The 26,289-nt window shown below is 37.1% G+C and overlaps 3 protein-coding genes across 9 annotated transcripts; 1 reads left to right on the forward strand and 2 right to left on the reverse strand.

The window, feature by feature from the left end:
- The first annotated feature begins 158 nt into the window (after positions 1-158).
- Positions 159-17,755, forward strand: LOC5521620 (sorting nexin-30). 6 transcript variants are annotated; one of them, XM_032366968.2, is made up of 22 exons: positions 159-315; positions 657-892; positions 3,255-3,349; positions 3,836-3,889; positions 4,798-4,870; positions 4,992-5,072; positions 5,553-5,615; positions 5,702-5,766; positions 6,543-6,617; positions 7,613-7,709; positions 7,809-7,947; positions 13,274-13,323; positions 13,470-13,520; positions 13,889-14,005; positions 14,530-14,608; positions 14,737-14,813; positions 14,879-14,926; positions 15,017-15,082; positions 15,462-15,542; positions 15,908-15,955; positions 16,135-16,287; positions 16,880-17,755. In XM_032366968.2, exons 2-22 carry the CDS (start codon positions 800-802, stop codon positions 16,967-16,969), a joined length of 1,695 nt encoding a protein of 564 aa, XP_032222859.1. In that variant the 5' UTR covers positions 159-315; positions 657-799; the 3' UTR covers positions 16,970-17,755. The 6 variants fall into 6 exon arrangements, with proteins under 6 accessions (XP_032222859.1, XP_032222860.1, XP_032222861.1 ...); XM_032366969.2 differs by lacking the exon at positions 159-315 and adding an exon at positions 322-431; XM_032366970.2 differs by lacking the exons at positions 159-315; positions 3,836-3,889 and adding an exon at positions 322-431.
- Positions 17,111-20,165, reverse strand: LOC5521622 (single-strand selective monofunctional uracil DNA glycosylase). The gene is made up of 2 exons (XM_001641474.3): positions 19,857-20,165; positions 17,111-18,495 (listed from the first exon to the last, which is right to left on the reverse strand). Exons 1-2 carry the CDS (start codon positions 20,163-20,165, stop codon positions 17,971-17,973), a joined length of 834 nt encoding a protein of 277 aa, XP_001641524.1. The 3' UTR covers positions 17,111-17,970.
- On the reverse strand, positions 20,066-25,513 carry LOC5521623 (circumsporozoite protein). Of its 2 annotated transcripts, XM_032366977.2 has the most exons (7): positions 25,355-25,513; positions 24,617-24,669; positions 22,371-22,503; positions 21,980-22,092; positions 21,640-21,814; positions 21,157-21,394; positions 20,066-20,634 (listed from the first exon to the last, which is right to left on the reverse strand). In XM_032366977.2, exons 1-7 carry the CDS (start codon positions 25,389-25,391, stop codon positions 20,376-20,378), a joined length of 1,008 nt encoding a protein of 335 aa, XP_032222868.1. In that variant the 5' UTR covers positions 25,392-25,513; the 3' UTR covers positions 20,066-20,375. The 2 variants fall into 2 exon arrangements, with proteins under 2 accessions (XP_032222868.1, XP_032222866.1); XM_032366975.2 differs by having other exon boundaries at positions 21,640-22,092.
- Between the last annotated feature and the right edge of the window lie 776 nt (positions 25,514-26,289).

Raw genomic sequence — 26,289 nt, forward strand, 5'->3', positions numbered from 1 at the left:
CTTAAAATGCCAAATTTCAGCCTTTAAGTAATCTCTAGGTTCTTATACGTGGGTGTTTACTGTAGTTAATCCTGGAAGGTCCTAACGAAGACGGTTATTGCAAACTTTTCTGATCTACAATATTTTTTGTAATTTACATAATAATTAATCATTATACAACTAGCATGAGATAAGATGACAGGGGAAACGCGCTACAGGAGAAGGAAATATTTGCGGCTGAAGGCGGGACCGAGAGTCCGCGCGCACCCTTTCCGGATTACTGCCTCGCAAAGCATACTGGGAAGTCTCTGGGGACACGAGTTCACGGGACGTTCGGTGAGTAAGCTCTGGAACTGCATGCAAATTAGTTGCTTTCTGCCGCCAATTTGTATCACAACTGTCAATTGTAGAGAAATAGACTAATGGCTAACTTCTAAATAGTAATTTGTGAGGTAAAGCTTCGCGAATGCCTTTGCATGTTGTCGAGCGCCCAGTGGCTACTTCAAGCCTCCTTAACGCTAACAAGATTCCGGGATAGATTGAGAAAAAAAAGCTCTATAAAATGTTTTCCTGTAGCGATAGAGAGCTAGACGGTTGTGATTTGGAAGCAATCAAAGATTTTACAGCTGCTGAGACGTGTTATAGCGATGGTGCTAACCCGCTATCGTTTCATATAGGAGAACATTTCAGGCTTTTGGGCCGCCGTGACAACAACTGGCTGCATGTGGAGAGAACGTTGTGGAAAAATAACCCTTTGCTCCAAATCCAGCACTTTCCAGCAACTGAAACAGGAATAGTACCGGTCGACTATGTCATAGCAATGGATAAAGAGTCGGAAGATTCAGGAAAGCTAGAGGAGAATGGCCTGGACCAAGGGAGTGAGACGGAGAGTCAAGACGAAGATACACTCAAGGTGAATACAAACTTGTTGAGTACCGTTCATAATTTGATCTTTTCCTACAGAGCCCCCAACGTCAGACACAGTTGTCTGAATGTTTGTTTAATTGAGGCGAGCATTCCTATGATATAAGTGCATAATTCAGTGATCAATCGTACTTAGATAAAGCTTTAGGTCATAAGAACTCACAATAAACCGTGAGCGTGTTTATCTTTAAAGTCAGTAAGGAAAATGTAAATAACACTCCAAAAGCCGTTGCCGGTTATTGTGCTTTCGGATGTGAATTGTATTTGTCTAATGTTCCGGTGTTTGAAGTCAAAACAATAGCGAGCGCATCACAGATTATAGCAAAAGTCAGCGGATCACATATTGCAATATAAAACCTTTATTTTTTTTATTATTATTATTTAGTTGTTTACTTTTACTTGCGTGTCATGAATGTGATGATTTCCTATAAACAAGTATTGTTTGTTATTAATAATATATGCACTCCCAGATATGGCCTCTCCATTTAAAATGATTTTCCTCATCAAAAAAAGATTTTACAATGTGATGAAAATGTTACTTTCTCATTGACCCTTTCATAAGCCTCATCAATTCTCTGCTATTATTAAGCAGAGCTGATGACAATTTGCCCTATATTATTGCAAAGCATGTTCTACTTATTTACATTTTGTTATCACTTCACCAAAGTACACTAAATTGTATTATCCCTGAAGACTCTAAATACTCCACAGAGTTCAAATTTTTTTTAAAAAATCTGCTAGATTTTGCCGGCTTTGTGGATTTTGGTGGGGAAAAAAGCCTGCACACTCAAAATATGAAAGGGGAATACAGAAAAAAAGAGCCCGCTAAGACCAGAAGAGCCAAAGCATCTCACTTTATGATGTTTCAGTATTCTCAATAAAAGTTGTGAAAGAGTAGCGAAATTTTGAAAGTCTCAGTCTTCCTGGCATGCAGGATTTGACTTTAAAACACACATTTTGCCAGGAATCAATTTGACATTAATTAATTCCATGTCATGTATTTATGTTCTGATAACACAAAAGAAATGAGTATTGCATTTACCATCCCCACATCTTTCCACAACTCTTTTGCAATAAAAGTGAAACTAAGACCAGCCATCCAAATTGCAAACAAGATGGTAAAGTTTGTTATTATCCTCGATTTAACACACACGTAGCAAAAAGTCGTGGAAGATGTGGGAATTGTGATTTGTTCCATGATTATTTAGAAATTTTTAAAGCGGTATTAAGCTTGATATGTCCATAGTTACCACAGTCCTTAGTCAACCTTTTTGTTGATGATTAGCTCCCAAAAATTATATTTCTATTATTTTGATTGATTTTTATATATCTATTTGCTTGTGTGTTTTGAGGAAAAAGACATTGTGTGTTTGTTTATTCATATTGTTGTCCTGACAAGACCTTGTTGTGTGCACAGGACATGTTTGAGAAAGAAGACCTTTTATTTTTTTTCGGGGTATCCGGTATCCATCAAATCGCGCGCTCTGATTGGCTCTCATGAGGTCCGGTATCCTACAATCCGGACCCCGTGATACCAGACCACTTACCTCCAAAGTTCGAAATGTGAGTTGATTTGTAAAATGACCATCGAAAACTGGATTTCTACTCCCAAGGTTATAGATCTTCACACTAAAGCGGCATTTTATTTGTCATTTTATCTAGAATCGTTGACTTTACCCCTTTACGGAAAATCGGCTTCAAACTCCCTGTGTTTTGACAATTTTCCACCATATTGATTTTGCAATGCGCACGACAATTTCAAGTTTGCTGAAAATTTATTTGGGATAAAAAATGCAGTAAATCATATCTTCATACGAAGAAAAACGAAAAATCACTCTAGGAACTTACCTGCATGACCAGCTTAACATATACACATTCAAGATTGTTCTTTAGTGAATATATCTTATTGTCTGTGAAGGATTTAAAGCGATACGATAATTCGAGTTGAGAACAACGTATCAATTTGACTAAATTATTTTACAAAATTTTTGGTCAAAATTCAAAGAATGTCTTTTTTGGAGGTTCTGAATTTTTGGAGGATTAAAAGCTTTGTGTGTAAATACAAAATGGAGTTTATTAAATGATCATGAGTGAAAAAAATCTTCATGAACGGCTACGAAAGTAAGAAGCAAAACCTCACCTCGTGCAACCATAAGCCCGTAAGGTAAACAAAGTTGGGAAATCTATTGAGGAAAAAATAAATATGTTATTTCCCAGCTCAGTTTCGGTCCAAATCGTGAAATACCGTGACCTCGTCCTTCAGTCAAGGTATTTCACAATACGGACCTCCCAGCTGGTAAATAACATGTTATATGTATTGTTGTCCTGACAAGACCTTGTTGTGTACACAGGTCATGTTTGAGAAAGAAGACCTTGCAAGACAGCTGGAGGCTATAAAGAAAAGACTTGGTGATGCTCATAAAGAAAACCAGATTCTCAAGGAAAGGTCAGTTTTTTATGTTAATTTGAATAATGTTCTATGCTCGCCAACTCACTTGCCTTAGTTGAATAATTTTCTAATAAAATTTAACATACCAGGTTTTCTTTTCAAACAAAGAACTGATAGTCTTGGCCTTACAGATCTAACAAAACAAGGACTTTCCAGTTGTTTGGACTGTCTTTTTAAAGTACTCGCAATGTTTTTAGGATTATTTGGGGCACCATCAGAAGAAAAATTAAATGAAACATGCCTTATTTTTTTATCAAAAGTTATAAGTGTTTGAAGGATTTATTTATCCTAATAGATGGAGAGGTCTTCATCAGTACTTTAAATTATTTTTTCTATTTCTCTTCATAACCCTTTATTTTTGTATTTAAATCACTAAAAAAATAGTTTATGGGAATGTCTTTTCTTGGATGAGATGCTGGTGTTTCTGTGTCTATGTAAATAATTCCCCCTGTTCTAATCCATCATATTTCCTGGCATGTTTAGGTCAAAGAGAGAATTTGGAAAAAATGTGCAGCTTGTTCACCAGCTGCTACAGCAGTAAGAATGACAAAGTCTACTTTTATCCATGCGCCAAAATAATCACTGAAAATTATGATATCAAATGCATTAATGATTCATGTGCAATATAATTTGACAGTTGCAAAATGAGAGCCTAGGTTTCTGAGCCCTGTGGAGAAAATAGTGGGGTTTTTGGCTGGAAAAAATGGGCATTAGCAAGGAAATATGGGACCTAAAGTAATAGTCCCATATTTCCCTCCAGCAAGACCCCTAACGTAGTTCCTTGTTCGTTTTGCACTGGCTGATTGAGTGATTGTACTAACTGATTGATGGTTTATTAATGGTTCCTGATTTGTCATCCATACATAAATCTGGAAAGATCCTAATGCTAATGTTTTCTCAAAGATTAACTGATACACTATAACATCTCTAAATTTAACCCATAATGTTCAGTTGCTTATCACAGAAACCAATGAATAAAAGCTTACAGTCTGTATAATCCATTTGTGATGAAAAAAAATATTCACATAGAGAAAGGGACATGCCATAGTTTTTGTTTCAAGGCTTTTATATCTGCTCCTTGAACTATTGACCTGTTTGTTTTCCATGACATAATTGTACCTTCTTGCCTTTCCATTTTATGAAAAGTCAACTAATAATTCTCCTCTCTCAGTGGTTGAAGGATTTCTCATCACTTCTGTATATTAGGCTTCATTGTGATTATATGCTATGTTGAAGATTTGATAATCCCCAAGTTCTTAAAATTTAATGAAAAATTGAAGTAATAAAAAAGATTGATATAAAAATGCATAATGATTGGCAAGAAATAGCCACCAGATAGGTTAATACAATTTTGCAGATTGGCTGGGAAACTCTGCAGTATAACAACAACATGTTTTGTATCACAAACTTATTTGGCTTAGAAAACAGAAATATTCATTTCCCAGATATTATGCAGCAAGTGAGGTGCTCATTGCTACCAAAGAAGAACTTGCAATAGCCCAGAAATCCATTATTGAGGTATGCAAAAATCTTGTTGGTTTATCCCCTTGTATACAGATCCTTGATATTCTTCTATGAATGCCATTTCTACATACTAAGTTACCTCACATTTATGATTAATGTATTTTTTTAATCTAAGGAGCAAGAAAGAAACAAGAAATATGAAGAACATGTTGAGGAGATAAAAACACAAATCCATAAGTCTGGGAACAAAGCTGCTGTATGTAGTTGTACATGTTTTTGTAGTTGCATTTCATATGATAAATCCTGCAACCTGTTATTTCTGACATATATTACAGTTTGTTTTCTAAAAGCTCTTGACAACTAGCCCATAATCGATACTCTTTGTACCTTATACCTAGAAAACTAGTACCATATATTTCTACAGACATGACAGGCATAAAGTAGAAGAATCAGAAAATGCACAAAGACAAGTTAATTTTTTTTCGTATGCTACTTTAGCGCTAAAAACATACAAAAATAACTAATACACCTCAAAAGTAGGTTTATTTGCCAAGTTATCAAGAAGTTCTTACAATTAAGTTTTCATGATTTCTCCTTTTTCACCCCTTTCATGTTTATCATGAATAAAAGGGTCTAGCCTCGCCTGAACAAAATCTTGACCCTTGGCTCTCAGGTATTATCGTATGGGTTGTCTATCATATGTATAATCCTATAAATTAATATTGGTGTTTTATAGATAAAAGTCCTTGAAAAAATACTACAGAAAGAAGCAAAGCAAAATGGATTTATAGATGGAAAGGTAGGACTGCATTCTTGTATTTTATATAAATCAGAATTGGATGAAGAGACATGTCTCATGGGTAACTAACATATCTTGTGTTAAAGCCTCGATCTAGTAGCGGCGAGGATGATCTGATGCTGTCATGTACTCTGTGTTCTGAAAAGATCAGGTACTCAAAGCATATTCTAACTTACCCTTCCTTCTTTTTGCCCCCTCCCCTCCCCCTTAGATGTTTATGGGGGACCAACTCTAAACCCCCACTACTGTATAATAAGGGCTTCTGGAATTACGCGTTTGTGCGAAAGCGCGTAATTTGGCTTTTTCCACGTAATCCACAAATTTTCGCGTAATCCCGCGTAATTTGGCTAAATTTTGAAAGACAAATCATTTAAGTGCACAGCTGATGTGGGGTTCTTCCCTCTATTTCTCGTAAAAAAAGAGATGTATTTTTTCGTAAGAGTGCGATATTTCGAACTGAATTTCAAAATTAAATAAAACGACTAGGTGTTCTTTGCTAAACCGCGAAGGCCTAGCACTAATAATAAAATACCTTTTTTAATTGGCTGGTGGCTAGGAGCCAATGAAAACTTGCCTAAGATATTTTCACGCAAAAAATTAACCTTTTCAAGTTATTTCGTGCTTTTCTTTGTTACAAAATGTAGTTTGAGCGTAACAGTTGATATTCCATGTAATTTAGCGCGTAATTCAGTAAAGAATCCTGCAAAATTTTGATTTTTAAAGAAAAATGTATTGCAAAATCCCGCACAATTTAGTGCGTAATGATTGATTTTTCATGTAATTTAGCGAGTTATTTAGCAAAAAATCCCGCGTAATCTCGAGTTTTTTTCCGCTGAATTCCAGAAGCCCTGTATAACCACGCAATTTCTTATGATCTCTTATGATGACAATTTGGTTATCATTTCTGGTTGTGTATTACTTGCTTAGGGTCAGTGAGCTTGCCAGCCATTCTCGTATTTGCTCTGCTCAAGATGGCCATGCCAAACCAAAACTCACCAAGCAGTAAGTGGCAAAATAAGTTACAAAATACAAGCTAGTAAAATGGGAGATGTGATTGGTCCAGGAGAGTTGGTAGAGTACACATACATGTTTGACATCATATTATGAGTGCATTGTTTCCTAAAATCATTTTTGTCTGTCCTCCAATACACTATTTTTTTTATAAGAATGTCTAATTTTCAGTTGAGGCTGGGCCGTTATTATTTTTGGGACATTTTATAGCGCGGCCAAGAAAACCTTGATAACTGGAAATATGTATGGAATGTTTGTTTTGACCAATCACTCGCGAGATGTCCAAACAGTCAACTATTAAGTCTATCAAGTCTCAACAAGTCTCAGTGTCTAAATTCTCGCGTCTGATTTGTCAGAAGACAATAAAAATTCCACGCATATTTTAGGTGTTCATGGCTTTACTGGTTGCGCTGTAAGGCTGAAGATGTTATTAACAATGTTTAATTTTAGCGCTTATAAAAAATAGTTCCCAGTGAATTATTAGGAGGAGAATTACACAAATGATCAATAGCAACATAACATTTAAGGTTGTTTTTAATAAACACAATTTAACACTGCATTTTAGAAAACTTAAGACTAAAAAAGCAATATGTTGCTCCTATCTGAGCCTTAGCGTGTTTTTAAAATTATAAAAAATAATGTTATAAAAGAAGAGTGTTATCCATGGGTGACACCACAGTTTGCCATGAACAGCAATCACACAACTCAATTGTTGTTTACTTTTTTCTCTGAATCACTAGAAGACAGAAGCACCTGAGAATATAATCTACTTATCTGCTCATATTTTGTTTTGTGTTATTTTTATGAATCACCACAGTTGTTTTTAACTGTTGGATAATGGTTTGATATTTATAACAGTTTCTAATTTTCTCAGCATTTTTATTATGCAATGCAAGCCCAGCAGAAAACACACACAAATAAAAAAATTCTAAAAAACAACAACAAATAAATATAAAAAATATAATTTAAACATTATTCTATTACAGACCAAGTACTCCATCTGGGTCGCCGGATATGCTGAGAGTAAATGTGACATACTCTGAAACAGATGAGAAAAATGAGACTTTCAAAGTAGTTACAAAGGTAACCCTTATAGCTTCTTTGAACAGATTACCATGACTAAAAAACACTGCATAGAACAGGGTCAGAATTTAAGATGTATCATTCTTTTGTATGTTGTAGACAACACTTCCAAACTATGAGTTTCCATTGTATGAGGTTCATCGAAGTGAGGCTCACTTTGAGTGGTTGCAAGCTGCAATGCAGGATTCGCTTCCAGAGAGAATAGTACCTCCTCTTGTCAAGCAAACATCACTTAATGGTAAGTGGTAGAATAGTTCCTTCCCTAGTCATGTGGACATCACTACAGATAGAATAATACCTCTTCTAGTCAAGCAAACATCACTTGATGGTAAGGGATAGAATAGTGCCTCCTCTAGTCAAGCAAACATCACTTAATTGTAAGGGATAGAATAATACCTCTTCTAGTCAAGCAAACATCACTTAATTGTAAGGGATAGAACAGTACCTCCTCTAGTCAAGCAAACATCACTTAATTGTAAGGGATAGAATAATACCTCTTCTAGTCAAGCAAACATCACTTAATGGTAAGGGATAGAACAGTACCTCCTCTAGTCAAGCAAACATCACTTATTGCTAAGGGTTAGAATAGTACCTCCTCTAGTCAAGCAAACATCACTTAATGGTAAGGGATAGAACAGTACCTCCTCTAGTCAAGCAAACATCACTTATTGCTAAGGGTTAGAATAATACCTCTTCTAGTCAAGCAAACATCACTTAATGGTAAGGGATAGAACAGTACCTCCTCTAGTCAAGCAAACATCACTTATTGCTAAGGGTTAGAATAGTACCTCCTCTAGTCAAGCAAACATCACTTAATGGTAAGGGATAGAACAGTACCTCCTCTAGTCAAGCAAACATCACTTATTGCTAAGGGTTAGAATAGTACCTCCTCTAGTCAAGCAAACATCACTTAATTGTAAGGGATAGAATAGTACCTCCTCTAGTCAAGCAAACATCACTTATTGCTAAGGGTTCGAATAGTACCTCCTCTAGTCAAGGAAACATCACTTAATTGTAAGGGATAGAATAGTACCTCCTCTAGTCAAGCAAACATCACTTATTGCTAAGGGATAGAATAGTACCTCCTCTAGTCAAGCAAACATCACTTAATTGTAAGGGATAGAATAGTACCTCCTCTAGTCAAGGAAACATCACTTTAATGGTAAGGGATAGAATAGTACCTTCTTTAGTCAAGCAAACAACACTAAGGGATAGAATAGTACCTCCTCTAGTCAAGCAAACATCACTTAATTGTAAGGGATAGAATAGTACCTCCTCTAGTCAAGGAAACATCACTTTAATGGTAAGGGATAGAATAGTACCTTCTTTAGTCAAGCAAACAACACTTAGGGATAGAATAGTACCTCCTCTAGTCAAGCAAACATCACTTATTGCTAAGGGTTAGAATAGTACCTCCTCTAGTCAAGGAAACAACACTAAGGGATAGAATAGTACCCCCTCTAGTTAAGCAAACATCACTTATTGCTAAGGGTTAGAATAGTACCTCCTCTAGTCAACAAACATCACTTAATTGTAAGGGATAGAATAGTACCTCCTCTAGTCAAGGAAACATCACTTTAATAAAAAGGGATAGAATAGTACCTTCTTTAGTCAAGCAAACAAAACTAAGGGATAGAATAGTACCTCCTCTAGTCAAGGAAACATCACTTTAATTGTAAGGGATAGAATAGTACCTCCTCTAGTCAAGGAAACATCACTTTAATGGTAAGGGATAGAATAGTACCTTCTTTAGTCAAGCAAACAACACTAAGGGATAGAATAGTACCTCCTCTAGTCAAGGAAACATCACTTTAATGGTAAGGGATAGAATAGTACCTCCTCTAGTCAAGGAAACATCACTTTAATGGTAAGGGATAGAATAATACCTCCTCTAGTCAAGCAAACATCACTTATTGCTAAGGGTTAGAATAGTACCTTCTCTAGTCAAGCAAACATCACTTAAAGGGACAGTATGATGAGGTTCTTAAAATACGTCCTCTAGCGCGGAAATGTAAAGATCAAGCGTTCAACTTTCAGGTTCCAAACGCTCCAAGTGAAATATTGAGTTGAAGTATTTTTTGTTTAAACCTGAAATACAGCAATTTTTGGCCGCCATTATTCAGTTGGAATAGAACGATCAAACGCTGTGATGTCACTTGTCCCCAAAATCAAGCTATGGGATGGAATGCCTCGCTCTGAGTCACAAAAAAACACAGCACAGAGAGCGGGGTGAGGATTTAGCCCGAGAATTCAGTGCATTACGATTTACTCAATGAAAGTACCCCCAAATTAGATAGGCTAGAGGATTGTTGTGCGAAAATATTAAATTAGCAAGCTAAAAAGTGGAAGGAGAAAGCCCTGAAACAGAAAGACTAAAGCCAAGTAACAACCATCTTGACTTCTTAATTTCTTAATTAATTTCTTAATTAATTAATTAATTAATTAATTAATTTAATTAATTAATTTGATTTAATTTAATTAATTTAATTAATTTATTTATTAATTTATTTAATTAATTTAATTTTGATTTAATTTAATTAATTTAATTAATTAATTTGATTAATTAATTTCTTAATTTCTTGCACTTATGTCCTAAAATTACACTAGCCTTGCTACATCTAAATTTAGAACAAAAGAAATAGCTGGACTTGGAAGAATTCATTCATGACAAACATCATGACAAAGCAGCTTTGTGGATTCAAATATTCAGTAAGTTTTATTACTTATTCACCATATGTGATTATATAACATTTAAACTAATGACATCACATACTCACCATATTTGTGAGTGTGGAAATAGTTTTGATTCAATATTAACCACGATGAAAACTTTACAACAACAATTTATTGTCAATTCACAATTGAATTAAGTTAGTCTATGTTACTTGACTAAAAAAATCCAAGTTAATAGCTATTAATTACAGCATCACTATTTGCTCACTTACCTGGTACAGAGAATCTGGAGAAACTTCCATTCATATTAGTTTAGGCATATTTGAATATGAGCATATTTTCATGAAATTGACATTAATCTCAAGACAACTTCCCAAAATAGCAATCACAGGGATTCTTCATAAGTTCAACTACTCCTCCAGAGATTGGTAAATGATGTACAGTAGGAGTTTATAGAATCTAAAACCAATAACCAACAACAAAGTTTAAAATAATAACAGCAGTATAAATCTTTGTTTTGGTGTTGATCAAATACTGGATGCTGGACCATCACCAGACTGTAAGGAAACTGATCTTGGGTACAGTGGTGGTGCAAGCCAAAGCCACACTGCAAAGCTTGAATATCATTCTGTTCCCCCAGCAGAATTTTCAATATATTTCATTTGGCCATTATGTTTGGCGATTCTTTGAGTGGGATCCCTGTACTATTTTATTATACCCTATCTAACACACTTCACAAAAAGCCACGAATAATAATAAAATCATCAGAACAAATTGATTAGTTCCATATTTTATTTAATTTCCCATGCATTAGAATATTTTGTGACAGTCTTCAAGCTAACTATTTTTAGATAGTTTAAAAGGGAGCTTATTCCAAAATAAAAAAAATTAAAAAAGACCAAACTTTTGCTGCAAACTGTAAACTGTATTAGGCAGTGAGGGATTAGAGGGAATGAGCATAGTTGTGCCAACACACTTCTGACACACTACAGTAACTCAAGAACAATCTGAAAGATATCTTGTTAGGAGTCGTACCCTGAAATAGAATAAACAAAATAATTAGAATCTTCTAAGGTAGTGGCTAAATCATAATCTATTGAAGAAATTCAAAGACTTTCAAGAAAATACATCAGGACAGCAGAGGTTCAAATTTTAAACAAAGACTTCAAACTTCATATTCATGCTTTAATGAAATGAAACTAGAAAGTAACTTATAATTTAAACCTGTTGCCAGTTTCTTCAACTTTAACATTTATGATTCTTTGTGAGATGCAATTTTGTTTGTTTGTAATAACAAAATGAGTCTTAAACATCCATTTTGGGCTGTCCCTGTTACTCAAATGTATAATTAAGTCATTTTCTTCTTTGCATTCAAGGCCATTCTCTTTGGCCATACTTATAGTTTTCAGTCTTGGTAGTAAATAACAAAAAATAAACAACATAGACAACAAGACGTCTGGTAGACTATTTGCTAGGATATCCACCAGAAATAGAAAAACAACTTAAATAAAAATTGTAAGTGCGAATATTAGTACAAATGCAGTGAGCTGTTTAGTTAGTAAATTAAGCTTACTTAAGTTTTTATAAGTTTACTTTTATGGTGTATAACTCATTCCTAACCTAGTAGAATCTAAACCAAAAACTTTATATAGAGGTACCCACTTTGAAGGCTTGAAGCAGTGTTGATGAACAAATAATAAATAGAAGAAATTTATCAATAATGCATGCGGTACAAAACCATTTGTAATTCACGAAACAAAACAATTCTCTCTCGATCAAAATTCAAGCATATCCAAGCCATCCTAGCTATCGTCTATTCCATAAATAATCAATCGTCCTCTCAACCATATAGCTTTATTAATTCCAATTATTCTTGATTCTAAGTTTTTTGGATAAAAATGATATTATATTTTTGGAAAGTTTGTCATGGCTAGTGTAGAGGAGTCTGCCGCCATTTTGTTTATCGAGGTATCTCTTCTTGTAGTGTGTTGTATGGTTACTTATCTTTGTTTTGTGACGCTCATTCTATATTTGAACAAAGAGCAAGAACTAGAATTGAGTTCTATGTTTGAAATAGCACCATTGACTCAAATGCAGCATGGATCCGATTGAAAAGGTGGACTTGTTGATTCCTTTCGTGTTGAAATTACGCACGTGGTCGGCAGATGATCACTTTTTATAGCAGACGCTCGTAATTCAAGGCAGTTTTCTTCGGCTACCAGTGGTTTAGAATGCGAAAGGTTTCCTCTGGATCTCGGTTAGGTAATCAAATTTAAAAACAGGCCCATCTTTCTTCCCATAACCGCTCCATATTGATGTTTGGAGGCCAGACACCAAGTATACACGTCTTTTTGCCAATGGTTCGGAATGGAATGAGCCGACTTGTTGGGGACAAGTGACATCATACGTGCTCTCCAAATCAAGCTACCTCAAGCAATGGCCACCGATTTTCTAACGTTTTATACGGGCTTTATTGTTTTTACAACTTTGCTGTTGGAGTTTTGAGCTAATTTTTTCACCAAGAGTATATCAAACGCTGCTCTTTCTAATGAATGTAGCGAAAAGGCGTAATATTGATGTGAATTTACGTCATACGGCCCCTTTAATGCTAAGGGTTAGAATAGTACCTTCTCTAGTCAAGTGAACATAATAAAAAGGGGTAGAATAGCACCTGTACCGTTAAGAAATCTGTTTGCTTGAGGGATGAGAGTCATGAGAACTCCCCTGCCCCACTCCAATTGACCCAGATGTCTATTTTCTTGCCCTGTCCCCAAGCATTAATCCCAAGTCTAGGCCCACAATGCTGCTCCCTTATCAGACATTTGATTTCACTTCAATTATGTATTTTTATTGTTTTTTATATATTTAATGATTGTGTATTTCCATTACAGGAAAAATAAAGGAATTTCAGAGGTTTTTATCAAGGATTTGTGCCCACAAGGTATGAATAACAAGTCTCTTAGCACACTCAGCAATCTTGACCAGTGTAAATATCTATTGCTGTTGATGTATTTTGTTGTAGTTAACATATGGCATATGTAGGTAACATAAGTCAAATGATTTGAACAGGCTGTCAATTTTTAACAGGATCTTAAAAATGATGGCTGGCTGCACTTGTTTCTTACTGGATTTAATGAGGTAAGATGATAGAATAATTATTAATGTAGAAAAGAGTGCTTGTCAGGCACACCTTTGTTAATGTTTTCATTTAATATTGGATACACATAATCTGCTAAAATCCCCACCATCTAAAAACAAAGTTAAAAAATATTGCATTGTCTTCCCAAAATCAGCAGATGGAAATGGGCGCTTTTCACACTTGGTACTTTGCTAGGATGACAAAATGGTGGCTGACATAGGCTGTTAGACAATGTTATCTTCTTAATATTGGCAAAAATCAAGTTTTTGACATTCCAGACCATAATTGTTTCTTCAATTAGATTTGTTCTATAATGCATATTTATATTGAACTGTTTCTAGGAGTTGCCCTTCATGTGTATTTTCAGGAGCTAGATGAAGCCAAGACTCAACTTGACAGAAGGAAAGCAAGCACTGATGGGGCCCCTCAGATAATCTCTGATCGCCAGGGTTACGACCCTAATGCCCCAGTCTATAAGTGTAAGGTATGTCATTTGTGTGCATTATGTAACTCTTATGCCCCATTCTAAATTAGTCAGATAGGTTAGCATCAAAATTCAACTGGATCGTCACACAAGTGTTGCTGTTTTAAATATTGTAATGCTCCAATGTGATCTGAGTTGTCTATAATGTTTTGATCGGATCGGATTTCAAAGACAGACATTGAAAACAGTTGTTTACCAAAAACAACCAGGTGCTGGTTAATTGTTAAATTCTTTATCTTATTACTATATTATTAAGTTGAAGTGGACTTCAAAGCTGTTAGATGTGATTTTCTTGCCATTTGGTGCCTACTGGTGGTCACTAAAGCAATTTCTGAGAGTTAGGGTTATGACTTATAGACTTGACCGCTTTATTCATTGTTAAATCTGTTGTGCTTTTTTCATTGTTAAATCTGTTGTCTAAAGGGGTGTGAAGGTTTTACTTTGTGGCATTATATAACTAAACTGCATTGCACAAACACACTAGCACACATCATAATTATTATTGATACAAATTTTGTTTTTAGAGATATTTTGAATCACTGCATACAAACCTACAAGGCCTTATTGACCAGCTTCAAACTACGATGGAAGAGAAAATCCCAGGTCAGCACACTTCTGCAATTCTTTACTAACTCTTTTATATGAGGTAGTTCTCTGAGTGTGTGCTTTTATGAGAATGCTGCTTGTTTAGCCTAAGAGTATGTCCTGTGTTGTATTATTGTGTATGACAGAGGTTCAGAGGTCAGAGGGACTTGGTGTTTGGTTTAAGGCAATAGCAGACGGCGAACCAACCGAGACATACCTGAAGGTACCCTCATATTTCATTATTTTTAGCCTGTTTTCTCATTGCTTACTAACCTGAATTTCCTTTAGACTGCAAGTGCTGCGTTAAGTCAAATCTTCAGTGAGCTGACAAAAAAGGTATGGGTCTCGGACAGCACTTCGCTGTCCTCATACTGATAATCAAAAAGGCATTAACCTACATGTGTTTAATTCTCTATTTGTCAACAGGAACCAGAAGAAAATGTCATTATCAATGACTTGATCAGCATAAATGAATATGTCAAGGGTGCGCAGGTAATTTATGCCTTACATGGTATTGTCTCCTCATACCTGATTCATCCTTGCTTTGCTTAGAAATTGATTTGTCATTGTTTTTGGTGAATAGTAAAAGGCTAGTCAAAAATTTTGTGGAAAGAATAGATGATTTCAATTTAGCTAAGATTTTAAGTTGTTTAGCTTTTGATCAAAATCAAAATGAAACCAAGGGGGATAATTGAACTACTTCTACAACATGTGATTTGTATTTGGTCTCAATTAGCTTATTTCCTGACAGGATCTATTAGAGAGGGTGGTGTGATTTGTATTTGGTCTCAATTAGCTTATTTCCTGATAGGATCTATTAGAGAGGGTGGTGTGATTTGTATTTGGTCTCTATTTGCTTATTTCCTGACAGGATCTATTAGAGAGGGTGGAGGTCGCTGTGGACACTTTCCTATTTTGGGACGCAGAGGTCCGTGCTTGTGAAGACAGACAGGTAATGTGTGCTAGAGTCTCTGTCAACTGCCATTTTGCAAAATACCAAGCAAAATGCAAAATACCAAGCGTGGGAGATCATCTGCTTCCATCAGCTGATTTGGGGAAGCTAATGTGATTTTTTTTTTTTTTTTTAAAGAATTTGGTGAATGACTTTTTGTCATTCACTTTGTTTTAAATGGTTATTTTGAAATTTCACAGTCCTAATCTTGAATGAAAACAACAACCAAGGCATGGCTGATCAAAGCGCTTCAACATTCCCTTGTGGTTTTCCTCGTGAAAGATAGCATGAAAGTGCCTTAGAAATCCTATTTAGCCTGATCCTTGACATTTTACCAGCTGACAAGGACTTTCTTTTATACTCAGGAATCACCTACTGGAAGCGGGGAGACTTTGACCCAGCGTTGGGCTAAGGTATGGGCATTAAAATTGCAATTTTTCAGGACATTGTTGTCAATCAGTAGAAATACCACTGTAAATAAACAAAACAGAACAGAAAAAAGGAACAATTCTGTAATATATTGAAATTCATTATGACAACTTTTCTCCTAGGCAGGTCTCACCTATATAGTAATGGCGTATTTTTTTTTCAGGCAAATTCTAACAGTGCACAAGCAAAGGAAACTTTAGAAAGGACATGTCAGGATCTGGCATTTGAACTTTCTCACTTTGACTTGAGAAAAGAAATGGAGCTGAGAGAGGTGTTGATTGAGTACTCCAGTTTACGATCTGAGCATTATGAAAAGGTAGGAGCCATTTCCATGGTGCTAGATAGACATGACACAAAACCACTGCATACTCACTGCCCTGAGCTATTTAGGATGCCATAAGGTTATAAGATGGCTGAATGTTCTTTATCATATTCGTATCTGATTTTCTTTTGTCAAATGCCTAATGTTTACATCTTTTACTGTTGCTTGTTTTGGTTGCTGCTAGCAGAGTTTTTCTTTCTCTTTGTTTTAACAACTAAATTGCCAATCCGTGTTTCAAGGTTTTCGCATTGTTCATTTGTATTTGTACTGTACCTCAGTTCAAAATGACCGAAACTATTCGAGTAGCCAAAACCACAAATACAACCAAGAAAGACTAGGGAAAAGCCTTGAGTTCATTTCTTCATGTTCTTCATCATGTCTGCTAGATAGCTTGCATTTATCCCCCCTCACACACACAAATCTTATAGCCACAAGTATAGCTCTATCCTGTTTCTATTAAACCAGTCTCATCTGCTTAATGTATGTGGTTTGGGTATGGACCTAGTGACCTCCCCCACCCTTATACAAACTCACTACACTATTACAAACCCAATACCAGCTAAAACCACTTATACTTGTTTGTCAGGTACAAAGTAAATGGTTTGGAGTAAAGTTTATGGTTGAGGCCCAGATAGCTGCTGATGTGAGAGCTGTCCATTGTATAAAAGACCTGTAGGTAACTTGTGACCTAGTCAATACACTGCCAAACTGCAAATCCAAGTGATATTTTGATAGATGGTTTGGGAGAAACTGGATTTTAAGATTTTTTTAAGATGTAAGTTTGAAGCCTGTACAATAAATCTGCACTCCAGTCTACTCACAGTAGTAGCAGTTTTGGATTTTATTAACACAAAAGGCTACAAATTATATCACCAAAAGTAAACAAAATGTACATCAATTACTTGCTCTGTCAAGATTTTAAACATGTGTTGCTATTGATAGCTATGTCCAAGGAATCACACATCATTTCACCACCATCATCTTTATGAATGATGCGACCAAAATACTACAACAGTATTTTTACTTATTTATTCAAATTTGATTTTTTTTTAAACAGTAGCATGTGTAATGCCTTGCCTTAGAATAATATAAAGAGTATTGCTTATGAAAATGTCAATGAACTAAGAGATTGTATGCTATGTACGAAACAAATTGAAATATAAATGAATATTATAGATTTTATAATTATTATTCATTATAGAATGAATGCATGTAATGCCAGTTAGTGGAATTTTAACTTATTTACTATTTTATTCATTATTTGTTGAATTAAATGATGAGTGTCTATGGAAGACTAGCTTTTACATCGAGAGGTGGTAATTCTGATGAATTTCCAAGCACTCTAACTTTTCATTAATTGCATGGAATAGCTATTTTCCTTCATGGTTGAGTGTTGATAAATTATACACTTTGTGTATCATAATATTTGAATTTTTTAAATAAAAAAAATGAAATATTTTAACTTTTATATATGTTTTTTGTCTCCTGTATATTGGTCTAGTCTCATTTAGACAATCAATATTTATTCATATATTATCAAACTGTCTAACTAAAAACAAGTCAATCTCAATACCTTCTTACTCAGAATTTAATTATCTTGTTCATCCTTTTTTCATTAGTCTATAAAAATGATCACCAACTATAAATAATTATCCATCACTGTACTGCACTGTACTTTCAATCCACAATAAGAACTTGCATTAACCCTGCCTCTTGTAGTTGTCTCATTGCAATTTCTGACCACCCTGCATTAGCTATAGGGCTTGCTGGGCTAGGATGCATCAATGGGTAAACCCTTATACTTGAATCCTTCAGTACAGATCGGCAACGCCCCTCTGCAAACTTGCCAATCCCTACAACGGTGTCAGTCCCTAGTAGCTCTACCATTTCAATTAGTGCCTGGTCGCAAATGTTGTATAGCTGCTTTCTTTGTTCAACAGGAAGGTTCGGAGGAGTGATGTTTTTACCTGATTCATTCATAAATACTAGTGGGCAGTAATTGTGAATAAAACAGCTGCTAAAAAATACTTCTGGTGTTTTGCACAATTGTTTTATCAGGCCCCATAATCTTGAGCCGCTAACTTCACTTCTTTTGCAGTCTAGACCTAGAATTGGTCTCTTTGGGTGCTCTTTCAGCGGTTTTCTTACTTCACCATCAATTTCAAGCCAGTCTTTTACAAAACTAGTGTCTCCAAAAGGAACCTGTGAAGAAATAAGCCAAGTGCCTATTAACACATTGATCCCTCAACTGCCTGTACCGGCCTTGAGAAGTACCCACAATCCAAAAAATTCATAAATGCAAAATAAACACAACAATATGAAGATACTCAGGCATCAGTCTAAGGGATAAATGGTCTTGGAGATACGCATCCAACCATGGTTATAGCAACTACTCTAGTCAAATAAGCAGGTTCTTTGACAAATTTTAAGTCGAACAAGGAAAAAAAAGCAGAATCATCCCTCTCAACAAAACGCTCAAAATACCACACAAGGGAGCAAAGAGGCAAATTTTGGACTAGCTCCTGCTATTTGTTTTGAATTTTGGACCCTCGTTTTCCAGGCAATTGGGTAGTCCCCCCCCCCATGCTATGGTAGAGTTTTTTGGATGTATTTGGTACATTATCCTTTTTGAGTAATTATAAAAGTCATGTATCTTGTATAAAAGTCTGAAACATATTTCCAGACTCTCTACTCCTCTACACCTGACCATCCCAGGATTATCTGTAGCCTGTGAGGAATTTGGAACCTTGCAAGTAGTGGGAGAGGAAAATAAATTTTTAAAGGACCCTGTCAGGATTCTTCTTTGTAGCAGTTGTTTATATATTAGTAGCAGCCCCCATTCAAATATGGTTTCATTTTTAGAATCCATGTACAATTACCTGCAGTGCCTCCAAGCCATTAGGAGCATAAGCAAGATTACTAAAGCTTTTGCAGCCTAGGTGTTTATATTTACACTTATTTGTTTATTTATTTGATACACCATGTACTATCAAACAAGCAATCCCATTTTTGCATGTGTCTATCCTTTATAAGACACACGGAAGGATGACATATAGCAGTCTCTAAACAACAGGCATGCACTTTGATCATCTGTGGATTATTAGGATTCATGCCAAAATGAGATAAGATGGTCAACAGTCAGGAGCGTTTGGCCAAACACTAGATACCCGTAAGTTTTACAAAAAAGGTGAATGCTCACTCACAGGGAACCCAAGCACACAGTTAGTGGTTTTTGGGTTTTGTGAGAAATTCTTAATAAAAACACACGAAGCTCAATAAGCGGTAAGAAGTGATCATTTTAATTCTCTCTGTGAAGTTTTGTAGAGTTCGGTGAGGTAGGGGTGACTGAATTTTACGAATCTTTACAGAGGTAATTAAAATGATCACTTCTAACTGCTTGGTGAGTTTCGTGTGCTTTTATTAAGAATTGCTCACAAAACCCAAAAACCACTAACTGTGAGCTTGGGCTCCCTGTTGTTCACCCCCTCCCCCTTCTTAAAGGATTATCAATGTCTTCAAGACTGGAGAGACACAATTAACATAATATAAAAACAAGCACTCACCCCGTTCTGTGCCATTCCAAATGGGCCTGGGTTCATACCAAGGAACAAAACTTTCTTAGTACTAGTACAGTATTTGTCCAAAAAGTTTATGTGCGTCTCAGAAGCGTATTCAATCGGGTTGTAAATATAACAAACTGGGAATCCGAAATCGATCATACACATAGCCCTACAAACTGTTGTTTCTATGTCAAACACATCTTTGGCTATTCTTTGTGATTTGTGTGCTTTTAGTTGCTTGCTTCTTTTTAAAGAGGGAGAATTTGACAGTTTTTCGGAGCTTTCGCTGACAAGACAACCCGAATCCGCCATGTTTACCCGTTGAACATTTTGTCGCTAGGGAAGGGTAGTAGGGGAGTTTTTAGTAAGAGGTTTATCCGACTACAAAAATAACTTCCGTCGAAAAATGAACTTATTTATCATTCGTTTATTTATCATTTTTTTACTTATTTAAGAAGATTCTTAAGGAAATATTCTATTTTATTTGCTATTAATGTAGCAAATTATTGTTTAAAAACCTTTTTATTTGCTCACTTTTGAGCAGTAAGATTGCTTATCGAAGCTGCCTTGCTCGACATTTTTATCGAAATCTCCGATCATGTTTCCAGCTTTTTTGTATCTCCCGACGTAGTATGTGCATTTCATCTTATCCTCTTCAGCGGAGGCTGAGCCAAACCCGAGCTCCGTGCTTTCCTTCCAGACAACCTGCGTAAAGTGACCAGTGCCGCTGCCACCACCTCCCCCGCCAAACGTGTAGCCGGGATTACAAACCTCATTATACCTGCCGGAGGAAGAAACAGCGGATGAGTGTCCATTAGATAACGAGTCAACATTTATTTGCTGTGGCCAACTCTTAACCGCTTTCAACCTTACAAAAGTATGCTTGTTCGTTCACACTTAGCTAAGCATTGCTCGGGAAAATCACGCAACGTTGCTGCAACAAACCAAGTAGCGCTTTTCAAGAACCTAGTTGCAAATTCTGAATGACAACAATTCTAATGCACATTCTCAGTGGAGACAGTCTGGAAGTCTGGATATGTCGTAAATGTCTCGTCTGTTACATTTTTCCTGATCAAACCACGAAGTAAAACTCCACAAGTTTCATGGTCTGACAAGGCGGAGCAAACACAACTCTGATCTTTCTTTGGAAGAATGAAATCTCGGTATCTTTTTAGCGTCTTCGAACTCGTCGATACTAACTATATTAAAACCAAATCTCGCTACTCACTCTCCGTCAGCCTCTTCAAGTAAAGAAGAAACGAAACAAGACGAAAACGCACATGGAACGATTCAACACTCATACCAGTTAGTAACGGCTTCTTCTGGAGTCTGTCCCTTTTTTGAAGAGCATCCCATAGACAGGTTCTCGCCAACTCCATCACGCTCCTCCTTGGAGGAGTGCGTAAATTTTCCCGATTTTGCAATTTTCTCGGCGTATTCTTTTGCAGATTTGGACATTTCTGCATTGAGGGTCATGGGCGGCGAGTTATGCACTTTGCGGAACTTGTTGTGGATAGACAACGCGATTTGGTCTTCAGCACCTGAGTAATAAGAAATCATTAATATTCGTTTGTAACTAGTTTGGCACGCAAAATGCTTCCGACTGTTTACTTTTCCGACAATACGAGGAAAACTGCTTTCTATTTTGTTTAAAAAGATCCGCGGTCATAAGCGTCACATGGAAATATTCACTGCTGATCCTGGTCTGTCATTAGATACCTGTGATCCCCCAAACTTAGGGCGTTCCTTTCAAGTCAAAGCGCGACTTTTTAATAGTTTCATTTACCTTCCTTACCACCTCCTGGTGTAGGGCTGGTACTTCCTTCTCCCTTTGTAGGTGTGCTACCGCCTCCTCCTGGTGCCTCGGTAGGGGAACCACCGCCTCCTCCTGGTGCCTCGGTAGGGGAACCACCGCCTCCTCCTGGTGCCTTGGTAGGGGAACCACCGCCCCCTCCTGGTGCCTTGGTAGGGGAACCACCGCCCCCTCCTGGTGCCTCGGTAGGAGAACCACCGCCCCCTCCTGGTGCCTCGGTAGGGGAACCACCACCCCCTCCTGGTGCCTTGGTAGGGGAACCACCGCCTCCTCCTGGTGCCTTGGTAGGGGAACCACCGCCCCCTCCTGGTGCCATGGTAGGGGTACTGCCTTCTCCTCCCCCACCCCCGGAACCTGGCGGTGTGATCCTTATCTTTAGGTCGATGTCCACCTTGCCATCTTTTCCAACTTCATAAACTCCAGCGCCTACAACAATATTAACATTGACGGAAGTCATATCTTATTAGACGGGACAGACGAACAGGATAACGCCTCGGCGGCTACAGAGATATGTCATCAGTCGGATAGGCGAACAGGCATACACCTCGGTGCCTACAGCGATGTTTCATAAAAGGGATGGACAACCTCAGCGTCTAAAGCGCTATTATAAAAGACGAATAGATGGAAAGTGAAGTCTTCTGGGAGTCCATTTGTATTTTTAAATGATCTTCTTGATATAGAAGACAAGCACCTTACGTTCTTACCTACTACACCGCCGTCGTTAATCTTGAAGATTCCAACAACTGGTTGCCTAGCAACTCCCTCGCTTCTTTTAGTTGCGGAATCCGCTGGAGTGGCTATTCGACGGAGCACGTTGTAATGCTCCTGATTAGAGCCCTATTAGACAAAACAGATCTGTCTGAAATCCTTTATTATTTTGTTTATATTTGATAAAATATAATGGGCCACTTCCAGTGAGTCCTTCCAAGAGACCATGATGTAAGAGAACGAATCCCCCGTATTAGGGTATGTTCCAATGATGACGTCCGTAAAAACTATTTTTAGAACAAGCAGTTATTTTTAGATACGTCTCTGATTGGTTAGCGCTCACGTTTCCTAGCAACAAGAGTCTTACGCGCGATCACATCTTGAGCAATGTGATCCGGCAAAGGATGTTTCGGAAATCTTTTTGACCGAAAATACCTTCCTTTTTTACGAACGCTGTAAAAATCAATCATAAATCTGTGTTTACAAAACACAATTCTCTTCCAATTCCCTTTTAATGAAAAAGATACATCCAGAACTTAATACCATTATATTCACACCGATATTACAAATAAAAGATTTCAAGTCTTTATAATGAAGTAGATCTTATTCCAGTGACAAGGGTTTCTTGAGTGACATGATTTCTGAACATTTGCGTGAAAAATTGAAGTTCATTCATCTAAAAATGTTATAAATCAAAGAAAAATAAAGCCCTTCTTGTATTAAAATACATAACATAGACTATGAGAATGCCTAGGTATTCTATCTCACCGAATTGCAGAGAATAAGAACTTTTTAGGAGTCTGCACGATGCATCTTGAATGAACTCCAAATTCACCGTCTCCCCGACGTCTTCCCGTTCAATTATTTATATAACATTTAGATAACTGAACATTAGATAACTTAACAGATAACAGGACACCACCCTATGAGTAGCATTGTGATCATGAGCCTTGAAGAGCAGCTAAAAGGATAAAAACAGGTCGCGAACGAAGTAAAGAAGTGCAGAGGGAAAAAATTTGTTGTGAAATTGTACTAGCTCGTGGTGCCCATTACCAAATATGGCGCGACGAACCATGTATGGATGCTATGATTGACAAGTCCGCGCAATCTAAAAATAGCTTTCTTGGACGTTATCATGGGCCACGGGGATTCGTTCTCTTATATCATGGTCTCTTGGTCCTTCCCATCCACACTAGGTTTTTAAACCTTTTTTTTTTAACAAAATGAATGGAAGTATCTTTGCTTTTCCATATTCGAATATGCTGATATGCTCTTGAAAGTGTGCAGAAAAGAGTAATGTCCATCATTTGGCCGTGTGAACAGGTGAATTATACGCCACTGCTTTAGATAAAGGTGGTATTGCCTCTCAGAGAGACGTACTTTGTTGTGCGACCTCTTTATTAACGGACATTAAGACCGTCTTATACCTGAGGGTCGGACAGCAAACATCGGTCATTTCCAACATCGGCCATTTCCAACCCTTGTTCGGGCCGTTTTTGTTACTTTGTCACTGTAAGATATCAGCCTCACTGAATTGTTAATATCAATGCTATTGCGCTTTGTCTGTAATTCAGTTGATAACTGTGATTGAAATGACTATATTATGATGATGAAATAAATAAGTCATATACAAAAAGTGTGTGTTGACACTCTCTGGACATGCATATGAATGTTCAAGTCGTACATCGCGTGATGCTAGCCCCGCCCCTCGCCCTACAGGTGGCTCCCCCCAACCGTGAGACCCCCCACCCTGGATGATCCGCGAAGATACTGGTGGCCGAACTATAAAACGAACGATGATGTAAGAGGCAACAATGATAAAACGAACGGTGGTGTAATAGGCAACAATGATAAAACGAACGGTGGTGTAAGAGGCAACAACAATAAAACAAACGATGGTGTAAGAGGCAACAATAATAAAATGATGTATATTGCTTTTAACTTTGATTTTGGTTCCGCTTGTTTTGCAAAGAAAAGAGCATGGAACTATATGAAGATAGAGTTGTTTCGAACAGGTCGATTTATGTGCAGCTTTTAACACTCTTACCGGTGAGACTAAAATCACTTTGTACCCACAATAACCACGAGGTATATGTAAGCTTATCATTAAGGTATAGCTATCACAATAATCACTTTAAAATTCACTCATTGTCCCAAAAACCAATTCCACACTTTTCCAAACGAGCTCACAACCAATTCGCCCTTTTCGTTTTTCACTATTCGCGAATCCACCCCGACTTACCAATCGACGCTTGTTGATATTCTGAGATGCCTTTGCAGACAGAAGAACGCAACCTAAAGAGTATAAAGAGTATCAACATGGCCATGCGAGAGCTGCGGAGACGGCTTACCTCGTCTAAGATTATATACCCGGAGAGGTAGCGAAGGGATGATTACTTTTAGGTTGTATGTAGATTAATGATGCAAAGCCAGGACGCCTTTGGTGCTATTTAAGGGACATATGCAAAACTCTTGATAGCGTTCGATGAACTAAATTGGTATTACGTTTATTATTTTTCTAGTTACTCTTTATTTTTTTTTACTTTCTCTTGCGGTCAGCGTCAGTAATTAGAAGAGGTTTGGGTTATGTTCAACTTCTTCCATCAATGGCTGTGGTGCAAGAAGTCTACAAGAATAAGATGTTGCTCTGAAGATGCAAGGCACTTACTTAAATGCTGATAGGTATTTTAAAAAATGAATGAAAATAAAGTGAGATATTTTGTTTATTTACTTTGTAAATAAATCTTGAGCAAAAAAAAATATAAAACAAATGTTTGTATTTAACTATTAAATTAGTGTCACTACAACCGATGATTTCATCAAGTGAATAGCATTTGATATTTGACAGGATTTAATGACAAGGAGTCATGTCATTTGTCAAGTGAATTTGCTGTACTCATTTGTCTGTTCTCATCTTAACAAAAATGTCAAGAACAACAATTAGCCGTGCGTGCGTGCGTACGCATGAATCACTACTTACAAGCTAACACAAGCCAAACCGCTCGGCGGGACATCATTGGTCGTCGTGATGTTCCACGGTTAAAGTGGAAAAGGGTTTCTACATTCTAACCAGGTTTTTGGTTCGACGATGACAAGGTTCAGCGTGCTTTTTGGATGATCACAGACTAGTTTCGTATGACACACCGACAACCTGCCTGTACCATATGAGGGGCGGCGCTAACCATAGGTAACGAAATTACCCTTAAAAAACCTATTCTTCCGTTAAAGACTTAAGTCGACATTTTTTAAGTTGGTTCATGTTTGTAACCTTTAGCTCTAGAGCTAACTATTTTAACTCTTTTCTAAATCAACATGCCTGAATCGCTGAAGAATGCCCCAGTAAAGAAAACACAGCTCTTTACAAAACGAGACAAGAGATGAATCGAAATTTTGTAAATGGCTGGACAAAACACGCAGATGATCGGCAGATTTCCGATGCACTGAGCGGCAAAATACAGAAGTATAAATTATTGGCTAAACCTAATCGATCACAAAAGCAAACCCAAATTAGCGCAAAAGACATGAAAAGCTAAAGGAAAACGGCAACGCAAAATATTGGCACAAAAATTGAAAATGAATTGTTACAGAGCACTCGCAATAGGCGATATATGGGGCCCCGTAGATGCGGGGGAGGTCATGGTGGGCGATATATGGGTCCCTGTAGATGCAAGGGGTGTCTTGATGGGCAATATATAGGCTCCTGCAGATGCGAGGGACGTCTTGAAGGGCTATATATGGGCCCCTTTAGGTGCGGGGGAGGTCTTGGTGGGCGATATATGGGCCCCTGTAGATGCAAGGGGTGTCTTGATGGGCAATATATAGGCTCCTGTAGATGCGAGGGACGTCTTGATGGGCAATATATGGGCCCCTTTAGGTGCGGGGGAGGTCTTGGTGGGCGATATATGGGCCCCTGTA

Source organism: Nematostella vectensis, chromosome 2, assembly GCF_932526225.1.
Source record: "Nematostella vectensis chromosome 2, jaNemVect1.1, whole genome shotgun sequence".
Taxonomy (NCBI): domain Eukaryota; kingdom Metazoa; phylum Cnidaria; class Anthozoa; order Actiniaria; family Edwardsiidae; genus Nematostella; species Nematostella vectensis.

What these genes read in the sequence shown, in the direction of transcription:
- LOC5521623 (XM_032366975.2), bottom strand. Translation starts at nt 25,391, where the DNA reads ATGATGTCCCGCCGAGCGGTTTGGCTTGTGTTAGCTT. An exon ending in GGTTTGGCTTGTGTTAGCTT is followed by an intron (nt 24,670 to 25,354) that starts GTAAGTAGTGAT and finishes TATACTCTTTAG; the next exon opens with GTTGCGTTCTTCTGTCTGCA. An exon ending in GAAGAAGCCGTTACTAACTG is followed by an intron (nt 20,635 to 21,156) that starts GTATGAGTGTTG and finishes TTCCTCCGGCAG; the next exon opens with GTATAATGAGGTTTGTAATC.
- LOC5521622 (XM_001641474.3), bottom strand. Translation starts at nt 20,165, where the DNA reads ATGGCGGATTCGGGTTGTCTTGTCAGCGAAAGCTCCGAAAAACTGTCA. An exon ending in TTGGAATGGCACAGAACGGG is followed by an intron (nt 18,496 to 19,856) that starts GTGAGTGCTTGT and finishes ATTTCTTCACAG; the next exon opens with GTTCCTTTTGGAGACACTAG.
- LOC5521620 (XM_032366967.2), top strand. Translation starts at nt 542, where the DNA reads ATGTTTTCCTGTAGCGATAGAGAGCTAGACGGTTGTGATTTGGAAGCA. An exon ending in AATATGTCAAGGGTGCGCAG is followed by an intron (nt 15,083 to 15,461) that starts GTAATTTATGCC and finishes ATTTCCTGACAG; the next exon opens with GATCTATTAGAGAGGGTGGA. An exon ending in TGACCCAGCGTTGGGCTAAG is followed by an intron (nt 15,956 to 16,134) that starts GTATGGGCATTA and finishes TTTTTTTTTCAG; the next exon opens with GCAAATTCTAACAGTGCACA.